Source organism: Notolepis coatsorum (genome assembly GCF_963971535.1).
Source record: "Notolepis coatsorum genome assembly, chromosome: 5".
Taxonomy (NCBI): domain Eukaryota; kingdom Metazoa; phylum Chordata; class Actinopteri; order Aulopiformes; family Paralepididae; genus Notolepis; species Notolepis coatsorum.
In genome coordinates, this window is record NC_140169.1 from 126,751,604 (window position 1) to 126,771,897 (window position 20,294).

General features: G+C 50.0%; 1 protein-coding gene across 1 annotated transcript in view; it reads right to left on the reverse strand.

Annotated features, from left to right (window-relative positions):
* slc35a1 (solute carrier family 35 member A1) overlaps window positions 1-18,660 on the reverse strand; it is a 56,531-nt gene extending 37,871 nt beyond the window's left edge. The window contains exon 1 of the mRNA XM_084313842.1: window positions 18,460-18,660. Within this exon, the coding sequence (XP_084169968.1) occupies window positions 18,460-18,475 (16 nt within the window). The 5' untranslated portion in view covers window positions 18,476-18,660. The remainder of the gene's footprint in view (window positions 1-18,459) is intronic.
* Between the last annotated feature and the right edge of the window lie 1,634 nt (window positions 18,661-20,294).

Below are 20,294 nucleotides of genomic sequence, written 5' to 3' on the forward strand. Positions count from 1 at the left end.
GAATAAGCGGTGCTGGAAGTGCGCCCGTGAGCACAGAGCAAAGGACTGCACCCTCAAGGGACCCTGCAGACAGAGCGGGTGCAGGAAGATCCACATCACGGCCCTCCACGACCTCAACAATAGAGACGACAAGGCTAAGCCTGACGTTGCGGAAGTCCGTGATGAGCCCTCTAGAGAGCTACGCAACTACTACGTGGGCCCAGTGAGGGGCAGCACTCCCCGCGTGCTGTTGAAGATTGTGCCGGTGGTCCTGCGGAACCGCGACAAGACTCTGGAGACCTACGCGGTTATTGACGATGGCTCGGAGCGCACGCTGCTGATGCATGAGGCTGCCATCGCCCTTGGACTCGTGGGCGACGCAGAGGAGCTGGATCTCCTCACCATCCAACCAGGGCGCACCACTATTCATGGAGAAAGTGTGGCCCTCACCCTCACACCGGCCGGACGGCCGAAGGAAGTCTTCAAGGTGAGCCGCGTATTCACAGCTGCCGGGTTGTGCCTCTCCAGTTACGGCTACCCCATGGAGTCCCTCATGAAGAGGTACCCACATCGCTGTAATCTGGGGATCAACGCTGCAATGGAGGTGAAGCCCACCCTCCTGCTCGGCTCCGATAATGTGAACCTCACTTTACCCAAGCACATCATCCAGGGTCCACCCGGATGTCCCGTCGCCCTGGAGACTCCGCTGGGCTGGACCCTGCAGGGCCCCATCAGTCTAAGAAATCTGAACGCCCGTCAGACCCACTGCCTCTTCATTGGAGCGGGGCACGAAGACGAGGCGCTGCTGGAGAATGTTTCGACAGATGTCAACCCGGCGGACGTGATCACCAGAGGTGCGACCCTCGAGGAATTGGCACGTCCCAACCTCTACCACCGAGGACCCGAATACCTACGCAAGCCAGAAGAAGAGTGGCCTTCTCCTCCGAACTTGGAGAACGCCGAGGTGGAGGTGGAACTTAAGAAGTCCATCTTCTGCGGCCTCACCGGACTCCAAGACCCTTCAACCACCGACGGTCCCAAGGTTGAGGATTGCCAGACCCTAGAAGAGCTCCAAGTACGGAGACCCGACCCCCCTCAGCGCCGACGACTACGCCGCAGCTGAGATCATGTTGCTGCAGAGGGTGCAGCGGGAGGTCTTCCAGATCGAGATGGCGTGCTTGGGACGTAAGATGGAGCTACCAACAGACAGCAAGCTGAAGCTACTGGCCCCCGAACTGGACGAGAAAGACCTCATACGTGTCGGAGGCCGCCAACGACGGGCTCAGGGCCTCACCGAGGACAGCAAACACCCCATCCTACTCCCCTCGAAGCATCCGGTGACTAACTTGGTGATTCGTCACTATGACACCAAATTGTATCACCCTGGAGCGGAGCGGCTCTTCGCGGAGCTCAGGAGAAAGTTCTGGATACTTCGCGGCCGGGAGGCTGTGCGGCGTTACCAACGGTCATGCACAGCCTGCCAGAAGCTCAGAGCCCAACCCATCATGCCACGAATGGCTGACCTCCCATCCTGCCGCCTCCGTCTCCAAGAAGCGCCCTTCCACAACACGGGCATGGACTGCTTCGGCCCCTTCACCATCAAGGCGGAGATCGGGAGAGCAACTGCTAAGAGATGGGGAATCATCTTCAAGTGCCTCACCACGAGAGCCGTCCATCTCGAGGTGCTGGCTGAAATGACAACAGACAGCTTCCTCCAGTCATTCCGTCGATTTACTGGAAGGAGAGGGCGACCCCATACCCTATGGTCTGATCACGGGACGAACTTCAAGGGAGGAGAAGCTGAACTCATCAAGAGTTACCACCAGATGAGTGAGGAGTTGAGGGACGAGCTGGCCTCCCAACAGGTCACCTTCTCCTACAACCCTCCAAATGCACCCCACTTCGGTGGAACGTGGGAGAGAGAGGTCAAGTCAGTAAAGGCTGCTCTAGCAGCCGCGCTCAGAGGACAGGTTCCTAAGGCAGAGGTCTTCAACACTGTGCTGGTGGAGATTGAAGCCATTCTGAATTCCAAGCCACTGGGGTACGTCAGTAGCGATGCGGCCGATCTCGACCCCATAACACCCAACAGTCTTTTGATGGGGCGGCGAGACGCGGCCCTTCACTTTGCGGTCTACGCCTCCACCGAGATCATCGGCAGAAGACAATGGAGGTATAGTCAGGCTTTAGCCGACCAATTCTGGAAGAGGTTCACCACCGAATATCTCCCATCGCTGCAAGGCCGCCGCAAGTGGATCACTGAAAGAGACAACCTATAACCAGGAACCCCAGTCATGATCGTGGATCAGGCGCTCCCCCGAGCTCGCTGGCTCACCGAAGGGGTGAAGAGTGTGGTAAAAGGGCAAGACGGAAGAGTCCGCTCGGCTATCGTGGATGTCGGAGGAAGAACATACCACAGACCAGTGGCTCGACTGATCCGACTACCCCCGTACTCTGACTCTGACCCGCCTGAGTGACTACTAGACATTCAGCAGACCTCAGTACTGATTAGCGCCGCAAATCAGGGGGCGGCTGTGCTGAAGGGTCTGCATTTAGGTAAAATAGACCTAAGATTACCCCCCTTTAAGTTCACCAACCTGTTTAATATGTGGGAGCTAAGTTATTATTTACCACATAATGTTACACTGTCTGCCTACTGCTGGCATCTCAGGTTATATGACAGTGCTGCCATCTAGTGGGCCAGAGGTGGTAGTGTTTAGCGCAAGTGCGTCACTTCCTCTAGGACACTTGAACTGACGTTGAACTTGCCCAGACTTGTAGAGAACGAGACGGGAGAAATGCATCCAGCGTTGGTCACGTAACATTATAGTTTGACGGTGACCAAGGATGTAAAGTTGCTTACCAAGCGGACATTATTCCACCAAGAGAGAGTGAGTTTTAGTAACCAGCTAATTCGATGTTTAGTAAATGTCTGGGATTAGCACATTACAGCGGACTATAGTATTCCCCATTTATCGTTAGCAGTTAGCCGAAGCTAGCTAGCTCGGAGCTAATACCTAACGTAGCCCGATGCTCATGCGTTGATAGCTGCTCTATACTGGACATATCAGACGATATATAGCACAGACCAGAGGACATTTAGATAGGGTCTGTGCCGAAGGGACTCTGTAAAAGGACACAACCAGTCCTATGTAGTAGCCACTAGCAGTAGCCTGTTGTACAGAGGGGACCAGCGTGTCTTCAGTGGCTGTCGGCGTGCAGCACTACGGAGCGGAGGGAGACACTCGGATCCACCACAGCGGAGCATCTGGTCTGCAGGAGCAGACTGGTGGCGCCAATCGGACCGGGCAGCCTCTTCCCGCCCTCATCACCACGCAGCGGTCGACTACTCCTCGTTACAGAACCCATCCGGGTTCTTTCTCACCACCAGGATTACTAACTCTCTCCACCTCTCTCGTACTGCAGAGGGAATTGTTCCTCTGCTGCAGTGGTAACCGCGGCAACGTTGGCCAGAACACTTTAATAGAACCATTTGGGCGCCCATCTAAATTTAGCTATAGTATTTAATTAGGAATTGTGTAAAGTGATAATAATATTTGTATGTATGTTTTTTCCCCCTTTTGTTTATATAAAAAATGGCATTATGATTCAAACAGTTTCCTCGCTCTTTCTAGTCTAGGTGACTCCATTTTAAGTTATTCACTCAGTTGTGTAATTTGGTACAATTAGTTTAGCAGTTAAGGCATCCTACCAAACCCCCTAAGGTGAAATTTATATACAGTCCTCTAAGCTCCCGCACAACAGTAATTCTAGAGGCAAAATAGAATAGTCTAATATCTTACATGGGTTCTCATTGAAGTAGGCATACTTAACACATTGTAAATCAAGAGGTCTGTTTACTTGTATTTACCAACTGTGCATATAAACAAAATGTATATTATAAGGGTCTGTCCCACTGAATTTCTTACCTTAAAAAAAACATGCATCTCTAATACCTTCAGGTATGGGAGGGTGTCAGGGCTATATCGGACTACAAGGGCAGAACATCCCCCCCCCCGTCAACGGCAGCGCCCCCTTAGCGGAGGAGTTAAACATCTTTTATGCACGTTTTGACAGGGACAACAAGGACCCGGTGTCGCCCCCTCTCCCCTCTGACGGCTCCACCATAGTCCTGAGCACTCATGAGGTTAGACTCAGTCTACAAAACATCAACACAAGGAAGGCGGCGGGGCCTGATGGAGTCCTGGGACGGGTGCTCAAGGACTGTGCGGCTGAACTAGCCCCAGTTCTCACCACCATCTTCAACCTGTCTCTGGGCTCATCCTGGGTTCCGGCATGTCTTAAAGCAGCCACAATAGTCCCGGTTCCAAAGAAACCTAAAGGCACAGGCCTGAACGACTACAGACCTGTGGCACTCACCCCCATCGTCGCAAAATGCTTTGAGAGACTGGTCATGAAACATATAAAAAGCCTCCATACCGCCATCTTTAGACCACAACCAGTTTGCCTACAGGAAGAACAGGTCAACAGAGGATGCTATTGCCATTGTGTTGCACACTCTGCTGGAACATCTAGAGCACAGGCACACATATGGTAGACTCCTTTTTGTTGACTTCAGTTCAGCTTTCAACACCCTTCTACCCAACAAGCTCCACAGTAAACTGCACAAACTCGGACTGAACACCACACTATGCAACTGGATCTTGGACTTTCTCACAAATCGCACACAACATGTCAGGATTGGCAAGCACACATCCCCCACCCTGCCCATTAGCACCGGGGCCCCTCAGGGGTGTGTACTCAGCCCACTTCTCTACACACTTTTCACACACGACTGTTGTTCCTCCTCTCCATCTAACCTCATAGTAAAATTTGCAGACGACACAACAGTGCTTGGCCTCATCAGAGGGAATGATGAGACCTCATACAGGAGGGAGGTTGAGCAACTAGTGGAGTGGTGCGATGGTCATAACCTTGCTCTCAACCCCACGAAGACCAAGGAGATGATCATCGATTTCCGCAGGACTGGTGACCTCAGCCACTCTCCACTCCTCATTGGGAATGAGGAGGTGGAGAGGGTTTCAAAATTTAAGTTTCTGGGCGTGACAATGTCTGATGACCTGTCCTGGGGGGTCAGCATTGCCTCTGCTGTGGGCAAAGCACAGCAGCGCCTTTTCTATCTTAGGAAGCTTAAATGGGCTAAACTCCCACAGGGACTGATGGCCAACTTCTACCACTGTGCAGTAGAGAGTGTACTCACGTACGGACTACTGGTGTGGTTTACTGGCTGCACCAGGGCAGAGAAGGAGGCCCTCCACAGAGTGGTCAAGGCTGCGAGGAGGATCACTGGAGCTAGCCTCCCAGATATCTCCACAGTCTTTACCTCCCGCTGTCTACGGCGTATAAATAACATCTTACTAGACCAGTACCACCCAGCAAACCATCTCTTTCAACTGCTGCCCTCTGGTCGAAGGTACAGATCCATCCAGTCCGGAACCAGCAGACTGACCAACAGCCTCTACCCACGGGCTGTCAGGCTGCTCAACGACGAACATCAACTTGCCCCCCCCCGCATCCCACCCCCGGTGACATAACTCCCACTCCCACATTACAACAATAACTGTGAACGGACTTGCATTCAGTGGCGGCTCTACCACTAGGGGCGCTAGGGCGCCGACCCACCTGCTGGCCAGCTGCTGTTAAATCAGAGAAGAAGAGAATAAAACTTTTTCGTTTTTGTGTTTTATAGCCCTATAAATAATATAAACATGTTTAAAATTAATAATATTTACTCATTTTAAGTATGTTTGTATTTCCAATGCACAATATAACGTTATTATCTAAATAAAAAAAACACCGTTTTCCAGAGCAGGAAGTGACATCACGTTTTTTTTATTTTTTTTATTTTTTCGTATTTCTCGGGGGCAATACGCGATAGCGCTCTGCGTGCGCGTCACAGTTTGATCGCTGTCTCCGTCACAGCCAATCAGTGCATACGGCGTTGTGTGTTGAAATATGACTATTATGTTGGAATCCGAGCGCGATTTGAAGCGGTCTAGCCAGCAGCGTGAACTTCCGTGAAGGATTTTCCATAGCCGCATTTCGCGGAGACGCTCTCTGATTGGCCGACGCCAGTATTTCTTTCCATGGCAGAATTTCACAGAGACGATATCTGATTGGCCGAATCCAATTTCTAGCTTCTAGCTTGGTTGAGATAGTTGTGTTGTTGTGAGATGCATGCAGCTGTTTGCCGTGCCGTGACTGCAAGTTCTTAAGCTTAGGCACTCTTTCAAAGTTGGTTAAGGTTAGAGTTTGTCTTAGAGCATGGCGATAGAACGCCAGGTAGTTTTGCAGTCTGTTCGAGCGGAAATGGACAAAGGTGTACTTGTTGAGTGTTGTGGCAACGAGCTCAGCTGAGCTAACACTTGGCTAACTGCTAACTTGGCCCTGGACGTTCAACTAAACAGTGAGTCTCTCTCTCTCTCTCTCTCTCTCTCTCTCTCTGTATCTGTATCTGTGCTGAAGGGTCTGCAATTAGGTAAAATTAGACCTAAAATAATCCCCCTTTAAGTTAATATGTGGGAGTTAAGTTATTATTTACCACATAATGTTACACTGTCTGCCTATTGATTGCATCTCAGGTTATATGACGGTGCTGCCATCTAGTGGGCCAGAGGTGGTTTAGTGTTCCCTCGTATCTGCGTCACTTCCTCTCTATGAGCTTGTGACGTTGAACTTGACCGGACACGGAAGAGAGCGGACGTACACACGGCGTTGCTCTCGTTAACGTTATAGTTTGACGGTGACCAAGTATGTAAAGTGGCTTACCAAGCGGACATTATACCACCAAGAGAGAGTGAGTTTTAGTACCCAGCTAATTTGATGTTTAGTAAACGTCTGGGATTAGCATATTACAGCAGACTATAGTATTCCCCATCTATCGTTACCAGTTAGCCGAAGCTAGCTAGCTCGGCGCTAATACCTAAAGTAGCTTCGGCTCATGCTTCGATAGCTGCTCTATACTGGACATATCAGTCGATATATAACACAGACCAGAGAACATTTAGATAAGGTCTGTGTCGCTGTAAAGGGACACAACTAGTCCTGAGAAGTAGCCATAGCAGTAACCTGTGGTACAGAGGGGACCAGCGTGTCTGCAGCAGCTGTCGGCGTGCGCCGTGCAGCACCACGGAGCGGAGCGAGACACTCGGACCACCACAGCGGAGCATCTGGTCTGCAGGAGCAGACTAGTGGCGCCTATTGGACCGGGCAGCGTCTTCCCGCCCTCATCAACACGCAGCGGTCTACTACTCCTCATCACCTCCATCTCTCTCATCCTGCAGAGGGAATTGTTCCTCTGTCACAGTGGTAACCGCGGCAACGTTTGGCCAGAACACTTTATTAGAACTATTTGGGCGCCCATCTAAATTTAGTAATAGTATTTAATTAGGCTTTGTGTAATGTGATAACAATATTTTGTATGTATCCTTTTTCCCTTTTTTGCTTATATAAAAGCATTATGTTTCAAACAGTTTCCTCGCTCTTTCTAGTTTAGGTGACTCCATTTTAAGTTATTCACTCAGTTGTGTATTTGGTACAATTAGTTTAAGAGTTAAGGCATCCTACCACACCCCCTAAGGTGATAATTATATACAGTCCTATAAGCTCCCGCACAATTTGGTCACTTCGAGCCGGAGTTAAACCAGATAGGATGTCACAAAAGAGCGAGGTAGGTTCAAAGGGTCCCCCCCCCCCCTTCCCTGAAGGGAAGACACGTGCTCCTAGGGAGCGTAGATTACCCTCCCGACTAGATGACTGTGTCCTGGGTACACCCAGTAGCCCTAGTTCGGAGAGCAATCAGCATATGCTAAACACATCAGCTGACCGGACAGTAGGGGACTTTACAACCCAGACGGCAGGCACACCCCAGCTAGTAGAGGGTGCTGCTGCCACACCACAGTTAGATCAGACGGCAGGCACACCCCAGCTAGTAGAGGGTGCTGCTGCCACACCGCAGTTAGATCAGACTCTGAGAACAGAGTCAGACCCGACTGACACCCCCCAGCGGCCTGAAGAGAAGAAGAGACACCAGGTGGCAGTCTCGTGTAGTAAAGACATCACTACCTTCTCGCCACTGGATACCGCCAACCAAGATGAGTATGATGAGCAAGATGAGTCTGAAGAAGAAGAGGAGAGTGACTCCGCTGAAAACGACTCGCAACCTGGAGAGGATATCAATCCCCCAGACAGAGTGGAGCCACGCGGCAGGCAGGACTTCAATCACTTCCAACCGGGAGAGTTCTTCGTAGACACTCGCAGAACTAGTAGGCCCCCCAGCAGAGCACAAAGCAGAGGGAGCGTTACAAGCCAAACAGAATTCATGTTCCAATGCATGCAACAACAACGCGAAGATGCGCTCGCAAGAGAGGCTCAACGACGCCAAGATGCACTCGCAAGAGAGGAGTGGCTCCAACGAGATGCGCTCGACAGAGAGAGAAGAGCCGCGGAAGCACTGGAGCGGGAGCGCGATAGAGCGGCAGCCCAGGCCTTGGAGTACACCCGGCTCGCTACCGCCCAACTGCAATCGGCCTCTGCCTCCAGGCAATCATCAAGAGCATCCACTAGGAATAACTCACCCCAGCGCCGCCAGCCTGAAAGGGAGGAGCACCCGGCTACGTAGACCTGGAAAGGCGACTGGCTCGTCTGCAGGAGGAATATACGGCACCAAGAGAGGCGCCACCCCGCTCTCAATGTGAGCGGCTACCCGCCACACACAAAGCAACCTCCAGATCCCATCAACATTGGCCCGTAACTGCACCGGCCCCTAGGTACGACCCGCTCCCACAGCGCCCACCAGGGAGCGCCATCCCATTCTTCAAAGACAATTCTAGAAGTCAGTACCATGACATGAGGATGTGTCTGGAGTTCCTCCTGGGCGCCGCCAACCACAGCGAGCAACAGAAGTTCCTCGAGCTGTCTATGCACTGTAGGCTGCCTGCGGCCAAGCTCATATGCACTGCCAACGCATACTCCCCCACCCCCTATACTTCGTCTCTCCAGGCCCTGGACAAGCGCTGGGGACGCCCGTGGGACCACATAGTGGAGGAGATCCACGAGCTGGGAGAAATGGCAGACATAAAGGACGACCACGCCCTGGACGCATACTCCTTGAAGGTACAGGCTCTGGTGAGCCTCCTGACGTTCCAAGGAGCCGCCGGCCGCACTGAGCTCTATGCAGGCTCCAACGTAGAACGCTTCGTCAGGAAGCTTCCAAAGGAAAGGGAAGAGAGGTTCCGACGGGAACACGAGCGTCTCCACCCCCAACAGCCACTGTCTACCCTGATGGAGCTCTCAGAGTTCCTGAAGTCGGAGATGAGGCACATCCGCCTCCCCAAGCGGGAAGAGCCGAGAGGCAGTGGACGAGACAAGTCCGACCGAACGGGGCGGCCCGTTAGGGTGCTGACCACCGTACATGAAACCACATCAAAGGAGCACCAAGGGCCCCCGAAAGGCCAACGAGGCTTCTCCTCCCAGAAGAAAGGAGAGAAGAAGACTCCGCCGCCATGCCAGTGCTGCACAGAGGTCCACTGGCTAGACAACTGTCCCGTGTTCAAGGAGAAGACTACAGAGGAAAAGAAACAGTGGATAATAGAGAATAAGCGGTGCTGGAAGTGCGCCCGTGAGCACAGAGCAAAGGACTGCACCCTCAAGGGACCCTGCAGACAGAGCGGGTGCGGGAAGATCCACCTCACGGCCCTCCACGACCTCAACAATAGAGACGACAAGGCTAAGCCTTATGTGGCGGAAGTCCGTGATGAGCCCTCTAGAGAGCTACGCAACTACTACGTGGGCCCCGTGAGAGGCAGCACTCCCCGCGTGCTGTTGAAGATTGTGCCGGTGGTCCTGCGGAACCGCGACAAGACTCTGGAGACCTACGCGGTTATTGACGATGGCTCGGAGCGCACGCTGCTGATGCGTGAGGCTGCCATCGCCCTTGGACTCGTGGGCGACGCAGAGGAGCTGGATCTCCTCACCATCCAACCAGGGCGCACCACTATTCGAGGAGAAAGTGTGGCCCTCACCCTCACACCGGCCGGACGGCCGAAGGAAGTCTTCAAAGTGAGCCGCGTATTCACAGCTGCCGGGTTGTGCCTCTCCAGTTACGGCTACCCGATGGAGTCCCTCATGAAGAGGTACCCACATCTCCGTAATCTGGGGATCAACGCTGCAATGGAGGTGAAGCCCACCCTCCTGCTCGGCTCCGATAATGTGAACCTCACTTTACCCAAGCACATCATCCCGGGTCCACCCGGATGTCCCGTCGCCCTGGAGACTCCGCTAGGCTGGACCCTGCAGGGCCCCATCAGTCTAAGAAATCTGAACGCCCGTCAGACCCACTGCCTCTTCATTGGAGCGGGGCACGAAGACGAGGCATTGCTGGAGAATGTTCAGAGGTTATGGCGGCTGGACATTGCTCCATACAAAAACGAGAAGATACACACTCGCTCCAAAGAAGATAAGGCGGCGATGGATCTTCTCCAAGCCAAGACCAAGCGTGTCTACGTGCGCGGTGTCCTCAGATACGCCACACCGCTCTTGAGAAGAGAGCCCATGCCGACCTTCAAGGTTCCCCCAGGAGTAGCGAAGCCGTGTCTGCTTAGCACTGAAAGAAGACTCAGCAGAGACCCCGAGACGGCTGCCGCCTACGCCACAGAAATGAGCAAGCTCATAGAGTCTGGACTCGTCAGGAGGCTGAAGCCTGAGGAGGCGGAAAGGAGTACCGAGTCATGGTACCTTCCACACCATAACGTTAAGCACAACGGAAAGAACAGAGTGGTCTTTAATTGCAGCTTTCAAGTGCGCCAGCAGAACCTCAACCGCTATCTCCTGCCCGGTCCGACTCTGACCCCTCCTCTCCTCGGAGTCATGGTGCGCTTCCGACGACAGAAGACCGCCATCAGTGGCGACATCAAACGCATGTTCCATCAGGTGTGTTTGCTCGACGAAGATAAGCCACTCATGAGGTTTTTGTGGAGAGAAAACCCAGACGACCCGGAACCGTCCATCTATCAGTGGGAGGTGCTGCCCTTCGGGACGACCTGCAGCCCGTGTTGCGCCACCTACGCCCTGCAGCTTCATGTCGACGACGGCGCCGCACCCCCCGGAGTCTCCGATGCTGTCCACCACAGTTTCTATGTGGACAACTGCCTCCACAGCGTGGAGACCGCGGAAGAGGCCTACAAGCTGGTGCATGACATACGCACCTTCCTGGCCACCGCTGGCTTTGAGGTCCGCCAGTGGGCCACCAACAACCCTGAGGTCGTCCGAGACCTCCCAGACGAAGCGAAGGCTGACAGCAGCGAGACCTGGCTCTCCCAGTCAAGTGAGGACGCCCAGGAAATGACTCTGGGTCTCCTCTGGCGTTTCAAGTCTGACACCCTGTGTTACCGGCAAAAGAAAATCGAAACTCGCCATTACGTAACCAGGAGGTCGATCTACAGTACTCTGGCGAGTCAATATGACCCGTTGGGTTACATCAACCCCTACACGACTCGTGCCAAGGCTCTGGTCAGTGAGCTGTGGACTGAGGCGAAGGGATGGGATGACCCCCTACCAGAGACACTCGGGGCGAAGTGGAAGAAGTGGGAAGAAGAGCTCCCCACCCTCCAACAGATCGAGTTTCCCAGGAGCTACTTTCCCTCGAGCGTCAGTCTGACCGGCAGCCAGCTCTCCCTTCATGTATTCTGTGACGCGTCTGAGAAGGCATATGGTGCAGTAGCGTACCTGCGCGCGGTGGAGCCCGACGACACAGTCCACGTCTCCTTCATTCTTGCACGCTCAAGAGTTGCACCCAAGAAGCAGCAATCCATTCCCCGGCTGGAGCTCTGCGCAGCTCTAAGTGGAGCCCAGTTGGGAAAGATGCTGAAGGAAGAGCTGCACCTCCCCCTTCACGCGGTGTCGATGTGGTCTGACTCCACAACAGTCATCCAGTGGATCCAGTCGACTTCGTGCAGATATAAAGTATTCGTAGGAACAAGGGTGACAGAGATCCAAGAGCTTGTGGGGATCAGCTGCTGGCGATACGTTTCGACAGATGTCAACCCGGCGGACGTGATCACCAGAGGTGCGACCCTCGAGGAATTGGCACGTCCCAACCTCTACCACCGTGGACCCGACTACCTACGCAAGCCAGAAGAAGACTGGCCTTCTCCTCCGAACTTGGAGAACGCAGAGGTGGAGGTGGAACTTAAGAAGTCCATCTTCTGCGGCCTCACTGGACTCCAAGACCCTTCAAATACTGACGGTCCCAAGGTTGAGGATTGCCAGACCCTAGAAGAGCTCCAAGTACGTACCTTCCACCACCGGAACCCCGGTCCCGGAGACCCGACCCCTCTCAGCGCTGACGACTACGCCGCAGCTGAGATCATGTTGCTGCAGAGGGTGCAGCGGGAGGTCTTCCAGATCGAGATGGCGTGCTTGGGACGGAAGATGGAGCTACCAAGAGACAGCAAGCTGAGGCTACTGGCCCCCGAACTGGACGAGAAAGACCTCATACGTGTCGGAGGCCGCCTACGACGGGCTCAGGGCCTCACTGAGGACAGCAAACACCCCATCCTACTCCCCTCGAAGCATCCGGTGACTAACTTGGTGATTCGTCACTATGACACCAAATTGTATCACCCTGGAGCGGAGCGGCTCTTCGCGGAGCTCAGGAGAAGGTTCTGGATACTTCGCGGCCGGGAGGCTGTGCGGCGTTACCAACGGTCATGCACAGACTGCCAGAAGCTCAGAGCCCAACCCATCATGCCACGAATGGCTGACCTCCCATCCTGCCGCCTCCGTCTCCAAGAAGCGCCCTTCCACAACACGGGCATGGACTGCTTCGGGCCCTTCACCATCAAGGCGGAGATCGGGAGAGCAACTGCTAAGAGATGGGGAATCATCTTCAAGTGCCTCACCACGAGAGCCGTCCATCTCGAGGTGCTGGCTGAAATGACAACAGACAGCTTCCTCCAGTCATTCCGTCGATTTACTGGAAGGAGAGGGCGACCCCATACCTTATGGTCTGATCATGGGACGAATTTCAAGGGAGGAGAAGCTGAACTCATCAAGAGTTACCACCAGATGAGTGAGGAGTTGAGGGACGAGCTGGCCTCCCAACAGGTCACCTTCTCCTACAACCCTCCAAATGCACCCCACTTCGGTGGAACGTGGGAGAGAGAGGTCAAGTCAGTAAAGGCTGCTCTAGCAGCCGCGCTCAGAGGACAGGTTCCGAAGGCAGAGGTCTTCAACACCGTGCTGGTGGAGATTGAAGCCATTCTGAATTCCAAGCCACTGGGGTACGTCAGTAGCGACGCGGCCGATCTCGACCCCATAACACCCAACAGCCTTTTGATGGGGCGGCGAGACGCGGCCCTTCCCTTTGCGGTCTACGCCTCCACCGAGATCATCGGCAGAAGACAATGGAGGTATAGTCAGGCTCTAGCCGACCAATTCTGGAAGAGGTTCACCACCGAATATCTCCCATCGCTGCAAGGCCGCCGCAAGTGGATCACTGAAAGAGGCAACCTAGAACCAGGAACCCCAGTCATGATCGTGGATCAGGCGCTTCCCCGAGCCCGCTGGCTCACCGGAGGGGTGAAGAGTGTGGTAAAAGGGCAAGACGGAAGAGTCCGCTCGGCTATCGTGGATGTCGGAGGAAGAACATACCACAGACCAGTGGCTCGACTGATCCGACTACCCCCGTACTCTGACTCTGACCAGCCTGAGTGACTACTAGACATTCAGCAGACCTCAGTACTGATTAGCGCCGCAAATCAGGGGGCGGCTGTGCTGAAGGGTCTGCAATTAGGTAAAATTAGACCTAAAATAATCCCCCTTTAAGTTAATATGTGGGAGTTAAGTTATTATTTACCACATAATGTTACACTGTCTGCCTATTGATTGCATCTCAGGTTATATGACGGTGCTGCCATCTAGTGGGCCAGAGGTGGTTTAGTGTTCCCTCGTATCTGCGTCACTTCCTCTCTATGAGCTTGTGACGTTGAACTTGACCGGACACGGAAGAGAGCGGACGTACACACGGCGTTGCTCTCGTTAACGTTATAGTTTGACGGTGACCAAGTATGTAAAGTGGCTTACCAAGCGGACATTATACCACCAAGAGAGAGTGAGTTTTAGTACCCAGCTAATTTGATGTTTAGTAAACGTCTGGGATTAGCATATTACAGCAGACTATAGTATTCCCCATCTATCGTTACCAGTTAGCCGAAGCTAGCTAGCTCGGCGCTAATACCTAAAGTAGCTTCGGCTCATGCTTCGATAGCTGCTCTATACTGGACATATCAGTCAATATATAACACAGACCAGAGAACATTTAGATAAGGTCTGTGTCGCTGTAAAGGGACACAACTAGTCCTGAGAAGTAGCCATAGCAGTAACCTGTGGTACAGAGGGGACCAGCGTGTCTGCAGCAGCTGTCGGCGTGCGCCGTGCAGCACCACGGAGCGGAGCGAGACACTCGGACCACCACAGCGGAGCATCTGGTCTGCAGGAGCAGACTAGTGGCGCCTATTGGACCGGGCAGCGTCTTCCCGCCCTCATCAACACGCAGCGGTCTACTACTCCTCATCACCTCCATCTCTCTCATCCTGCAGAGGGAATTGTTCCTCTGTCACAGTGGTAACCGCGGCAACGTTTGGCCAGAACACTTTATTAGAACTATTTGGGCGCCCATCTAAATTTAGTAATAGTATTTAATTAGGCTTTGTGTAATGTGATAACAATATTTTGTATGTATCCTTTTTCCCTTTTTTGCTTATATAAAAGCATTATGTTTCAAACAGTTTCCTCGCTCTTTCTAGTTTAGGTGACTCCATTTTAAGTTATTCACTCAGTTGTGTATTTGGTACAATTAGTTTAAGAGTTAAGGCATCCTGCAGTAAAAAACTTAAAACCAGATTCTCAAACATAAACATAAAGACGGACAACACGCTCATCACAGAAAAGCTGGATGTAGCCAATTACTTAAATAGTTTCTTCACAAACATAGCCACAACACTGGTAAACAAACTACCCTCCCACTCAGGGCATTATGGGGTAGAACACATAGTAGCTTACTACAAAAACCTAGGGGTCCACAAAGACGACTTCAAACTGGAAATGGTAACAACAGATGAGGTACTCAAAAAACTGAGCGCCCTCCAACCTAACAAGGCCACTGGCCATGACAACATCCCCTCCAAATTCCTCAGAGACTCAGCAGCCGCCATCACCCCAGTCATCACACACATAATAAACCTCTCTATAAAACAGGGACACGTCCCCAAGGACTTCAAAATTGCGAGAGTGACCCCTCTGCACAAAAAAGGCAGTAAATTAGACCCAGGCAACTACCGCCCTGTTTCTATCCTTACCTCCATCTCGAAAGTCATGGAAAAAATTGTATACGAACAGGTCGAAAAATACCATGCGGAAAAAAATCTAATCTACGAATTCCAATCTGGCTTCAGAACATCCCACTCCACTGACACATGCCTTCTCTATTTAAACGACCACATCAAACAAGAGGTGGACGCGGGCAAATACTGCGGCATGGTCATGCTGGACCTACAAAAGGCCTTCGACACTGTCAATCACACCATTCTGATTGACAAGCTAAAAGCAATTGGTTTTGATAGTCTATCAGTGAGCTGGATGCAATCCTACCTGGAGGGGAGAGAGCAGATGGTGGAGGTAAACGGTACCCTATCCCCCCCCCTCACAGTAAACTGTGGTGTTCCACAAGGAAGCATACTAGGTCCGCTACTGTTCCTAATTTATGCAAATGACATGTCGTCAGCTTGTGACTGCAACTTGTTCCTGTTTGCGGACGACTCAGCCCTGCTGGTCTCTGACAAGAACAAATTACAGGTTGAAAAAACCCTCAGCTCAGAACTAAGCAAAATCTGCATATGGCTCGCTGATAACAAACTATCATTACACATGGGCAAAACAGAGTCCATTCTCTTCGGTTCAAATAACAAACTCAGCAAGACCGACGGCTTCTCAGTTACAGTGGGTGACAATATTGTCACAAGGAAAGAAGATATTACCTACCTGGGTTCCATCCTAGAGGCAAATCTTTCCTGTGACAAAATGGCATCCAATGTAATAAAAAAAGTCAACCAACGAACTCGTTTCTTGTACCGGATCTCCTCACTGGTAAACAAGAATACCCTGAAGACTCTAGCAGGAGCACTCATTCAAGGGTACTACGACTATGCTTGCACCTCATGGTACCAAAGCACCTCAAAGGCGCTAAAAACAAAATTACAAACATCTCAAAACAAACTGGTCAGACTACTGCTTGACCTTACTCCTAGAACCCACCTCACCCCTGCCCACTTTGACAACCTAGGATGGCTTAGAGTAGACGACAGAGTACAGCAACTTGCAATGGGCCTGGTCTACAAGATACACTACACGACCAAGGTACCCATGTACATGACTAAATACTTCCCAAAGGTCAGTGAATACCACGATCACAACACCAGAGGGAGCTCCACAAATCATGTTAAACCCAGATTCGGCTCAAACAAGGGACTAAACACGTTTCGCAATTATGCCACATCAATGTGGAACGCCCTACCCAAAGCTGTAAAGGAATGTGAATCACTACCCACTTTCAAAAACACTCTCAAAAAACACCTAAGGGAGACTGCAACTCGAAACTGGCCCCTGTAAATGTCCGAACACAACCCCCGCCAACACCCCCCCCCCCCCCCACTCCTACCCCCCCCCCCCCCCACTCCTACCCCCCCCCCCCCCCCCCCCCCAACCACCTCCAATGTACAGTCCCACCCCCACCTACCCAATCCAATGTACAGTTTCTACGCCTAATGTATATACTCTTTTCTTTCTGGACTCTTTTTGTATCACAAATACAGTACTGTAATTGCAAATCTGGTATGTCATAAATGTATAGATGTAGCAGTACTGTCTATCTGTATGTCATGTATGTCATATATGTTACGATGAATTGGAAATGGGGGACCCTGGTGGAAACAAGACGAAAGTCTTTCTCTGGTCTGCATCCCCTTAACAATTGTATGTATTGAGCTGTACTGCACTGTACCCATTCTGCAATCTGTTAATAAAGTTTTCATTCATTCATTCATTCATTCATCCTACCACACCCCCTAAGGTGATAATTATATACAGTCCTCTAAGCTCCCGCACAGTATCAATCTTGGATGCAATAATAACGTTACTTACCACACTGACTATCTCGATGGCTCATTGATTTAACTACTGCAGCTCTCTCGGATTGAAAATACGTGGATTATGGCTTGTTCAATATCGTCTATGTTTGAATGAATGAATGAATGAATGAGAACTTTATTAACAGATTGCAGAATGGGTACAATACAGTACGGCTCAATACACACAATTGTTAAGGGGATGCAGACCAGAGAAAGACGTTTGTCTTGTTTACATCAGGGTCCCAGATTTTCGATTCATATCGATAGTTTAATAGCTAGCCTTGGCTCGTTTAACAATATGCAAAATATGTGTACAGCCCTGTACTCATACTGAAGTTATTCTTGGTATATAATAGGTCTGATTGTGTAACGAATCGATTCCACGTCGCGCTGTGTGTGAGAGAGAGAAGGAGAGAGGGAGAGATCTGCCTGTGTTTGTAGACGGGCGAGTTTTGTTTCTAACTTTTCTATTTATATATTGTGTTTCAAGTTGTGAATTAGAGTCTAGACTATACTTTATTTGACTGGTTGTGTGTTGTTGTAGTAACAGCTGAGCGACTCGTTCATAAGAGCCGATTCATTGCCGTGAGCGTGAGTCGAATCGCTCACGTCTGGCAATGAGTGTTGCGTGGTACTGTACTGTACATGTTTGGTATATGTTTGGTATAGCGCCCCCTAGTGGCGAAACCCACCGGCCGCCACTGCTTGCATTGCTGCACTATACAATACTTCATCCTTTGCAAGTCAACGCCCCCCCCCCCCCCCCTCCTTCCATCAACTCACTGGACTGAAATATTTATATTTATTAATTTATTTGCACAAGCACTAAATGCATAATATTAATCAGGCGAATTTCTCTTGAAATTGAAATTTGGTAAATTCCAGTAAATATTACAATTCCGAAACTCTTGCGTATCATAAATGGATTCAGCATCCCGAATAACCCCCAAAACCACTCCAACATTGTTGAAATTGATCAAGTAGTTTCCGAGATGTGTCCATTTAGGTGATTATGCAAATGTAGTTAATTATGCAAATAAAAAAAAGTTGCCCAACATGTACAACTTAGCATCCGGCAGTCTATCATAAAAGTTTGGTGGTTCCAACATTTCCGGGTTCATTGTGTTGGCAAATAGACTACAGTTTCCGATGCAATGCTTATTTCCGATTTCTTACAAGCTTATTTCGCTAGTAATATTTACTTTATTTACGCCGCGTTAAATGCGGTGACACTGTACCACACATAAACATATAATAATATTAAGTCAACAACACTTACCCTCCATCATTTCCATAAAGAAAGCAGAACGTTGCACGACAGACAACGGTGTCGTGAAATCTGTATGTTGTTTGTGATGCCTTGCAACAAAGAACACTCCAATGCAGAGTCGTCGACAAGAATAACAAAGTCCAATATGTACTCGTTCATTAGATCCGATGCATCAATTGCTGTTCCTGATGCCGATAATTGTAAACACAAGCCCATGTGCTCATTGTATTTATAGGCGTCACTCGAAACCCTGAGGCACTCGTAAATTTAACTCCGCCCCACGCAAGAAGGAAAAAGAGTCTCAGAAGCATGACTTTAACAAAGAAATGTTACCAGGCTTTATAGATACTATAATGTTAGCTTTTATAGTATGTATGTTCTTAAACATTTGTTATGGGAGATTAATAATATAATAATGAGCAATAACTTGTTCTGAGTCCAAAAGTTGAAATAAGGAAATAGAAAATAGATTTAATTCCTCACATAGATCAATTGATAAGGAATGCACAGTTGAAGATCAGACCATGTAAACAAATGTCCGATCACCAAGTGAGGACGATCTCTCGTTCGGCAAGACCGTTAATACAAAATTACATACATATGACGTGGTTTTGTCAATAGTCCAATGTACAATTTTGTTTGTTTGTACAGTGTCTCCCCCCCCCCTCAATGTACAGTTTTGCTTGTTTATACAGTGTGCCCCCCCCCCCCCCAACCACCTCCAATGTAGATTACCCAGTATGGTTGTCAATATCCCAGAGCTGGAACATCACCCTGAGGATTGGCTGAAATGACTATTATGGCTGCCTCACAAGGAAAACAGAGCGGATCCCATAACAATGTCACTTATGGCCTTATAGCAAGGATCAACATAGTTCATAACCATATTGTTTTGACTGGCTAATGTGTGCTTCTCTTAAAGAGAAACGCACACATTACGTTGATATCTGATGACAGCGCCCTCTCATACAATACCACAATGGTATGATAATATATTTCCACGACACATTCAAACTGTGATATATATATATATATATATATATATATATATATATATATATATATCATAACATGTCCCCAGAGGAGTACACTAGTGGATCAAAACATGTTCCCAGAGTACACTAGTGAATCAAAACATGTCCCCAGAGGAGTACACTATAGTGGATCATAACATGTCCCCAGAGGAGTACACTAGTGGATCACAACATGTTCCCAGAGTACACTAGTGAATCAAAACATGTCCCCAGAGGAGTACACTAGTGGATCAAAACATGTTCCCAGAGTGAATGAATGAATGAATGAAAACTTTATTTAACAGATTGCAGAATGGGTACAATACAGTACGGCTCAATACACACAATTGTTAAGGGGATGCAGACCTGAGAAAGACGATTGTCTTGTTTACATCAGGGTCCCCCATTTTCAATTCATATAAACATTTATGACATACACAACATACATGACATTTAGGTCCCCAGAGGAGTACACTAGTGGGTCAATGCAGCAAAGTGCTGTATAGAGCCATGAACAAATTGCCAGATCACATCTCTAAAGAAAAAAAAAATGAAGTTTCAAAAGACAATTGAAAAGGCATCTAGAAACCCAAAGATTGTAAGTTAATGACACAGCAGCGCGCACATTTAGCACACACGTGAGCCGGCCCTAATCAGTGAGATTCATTCTTCCCTTTTATTTTCATTTCAGGTAGTTGTACCAGATAATTGAAGGCTGGCATCTGTAAATGCAGATATAAGTACTTTATTCTTATTTTATTATCATCATCATTATTTTCTTTCCAATTAAATGAAAATCAGAAAATAAGTGGTATATGATGGAAGATACGA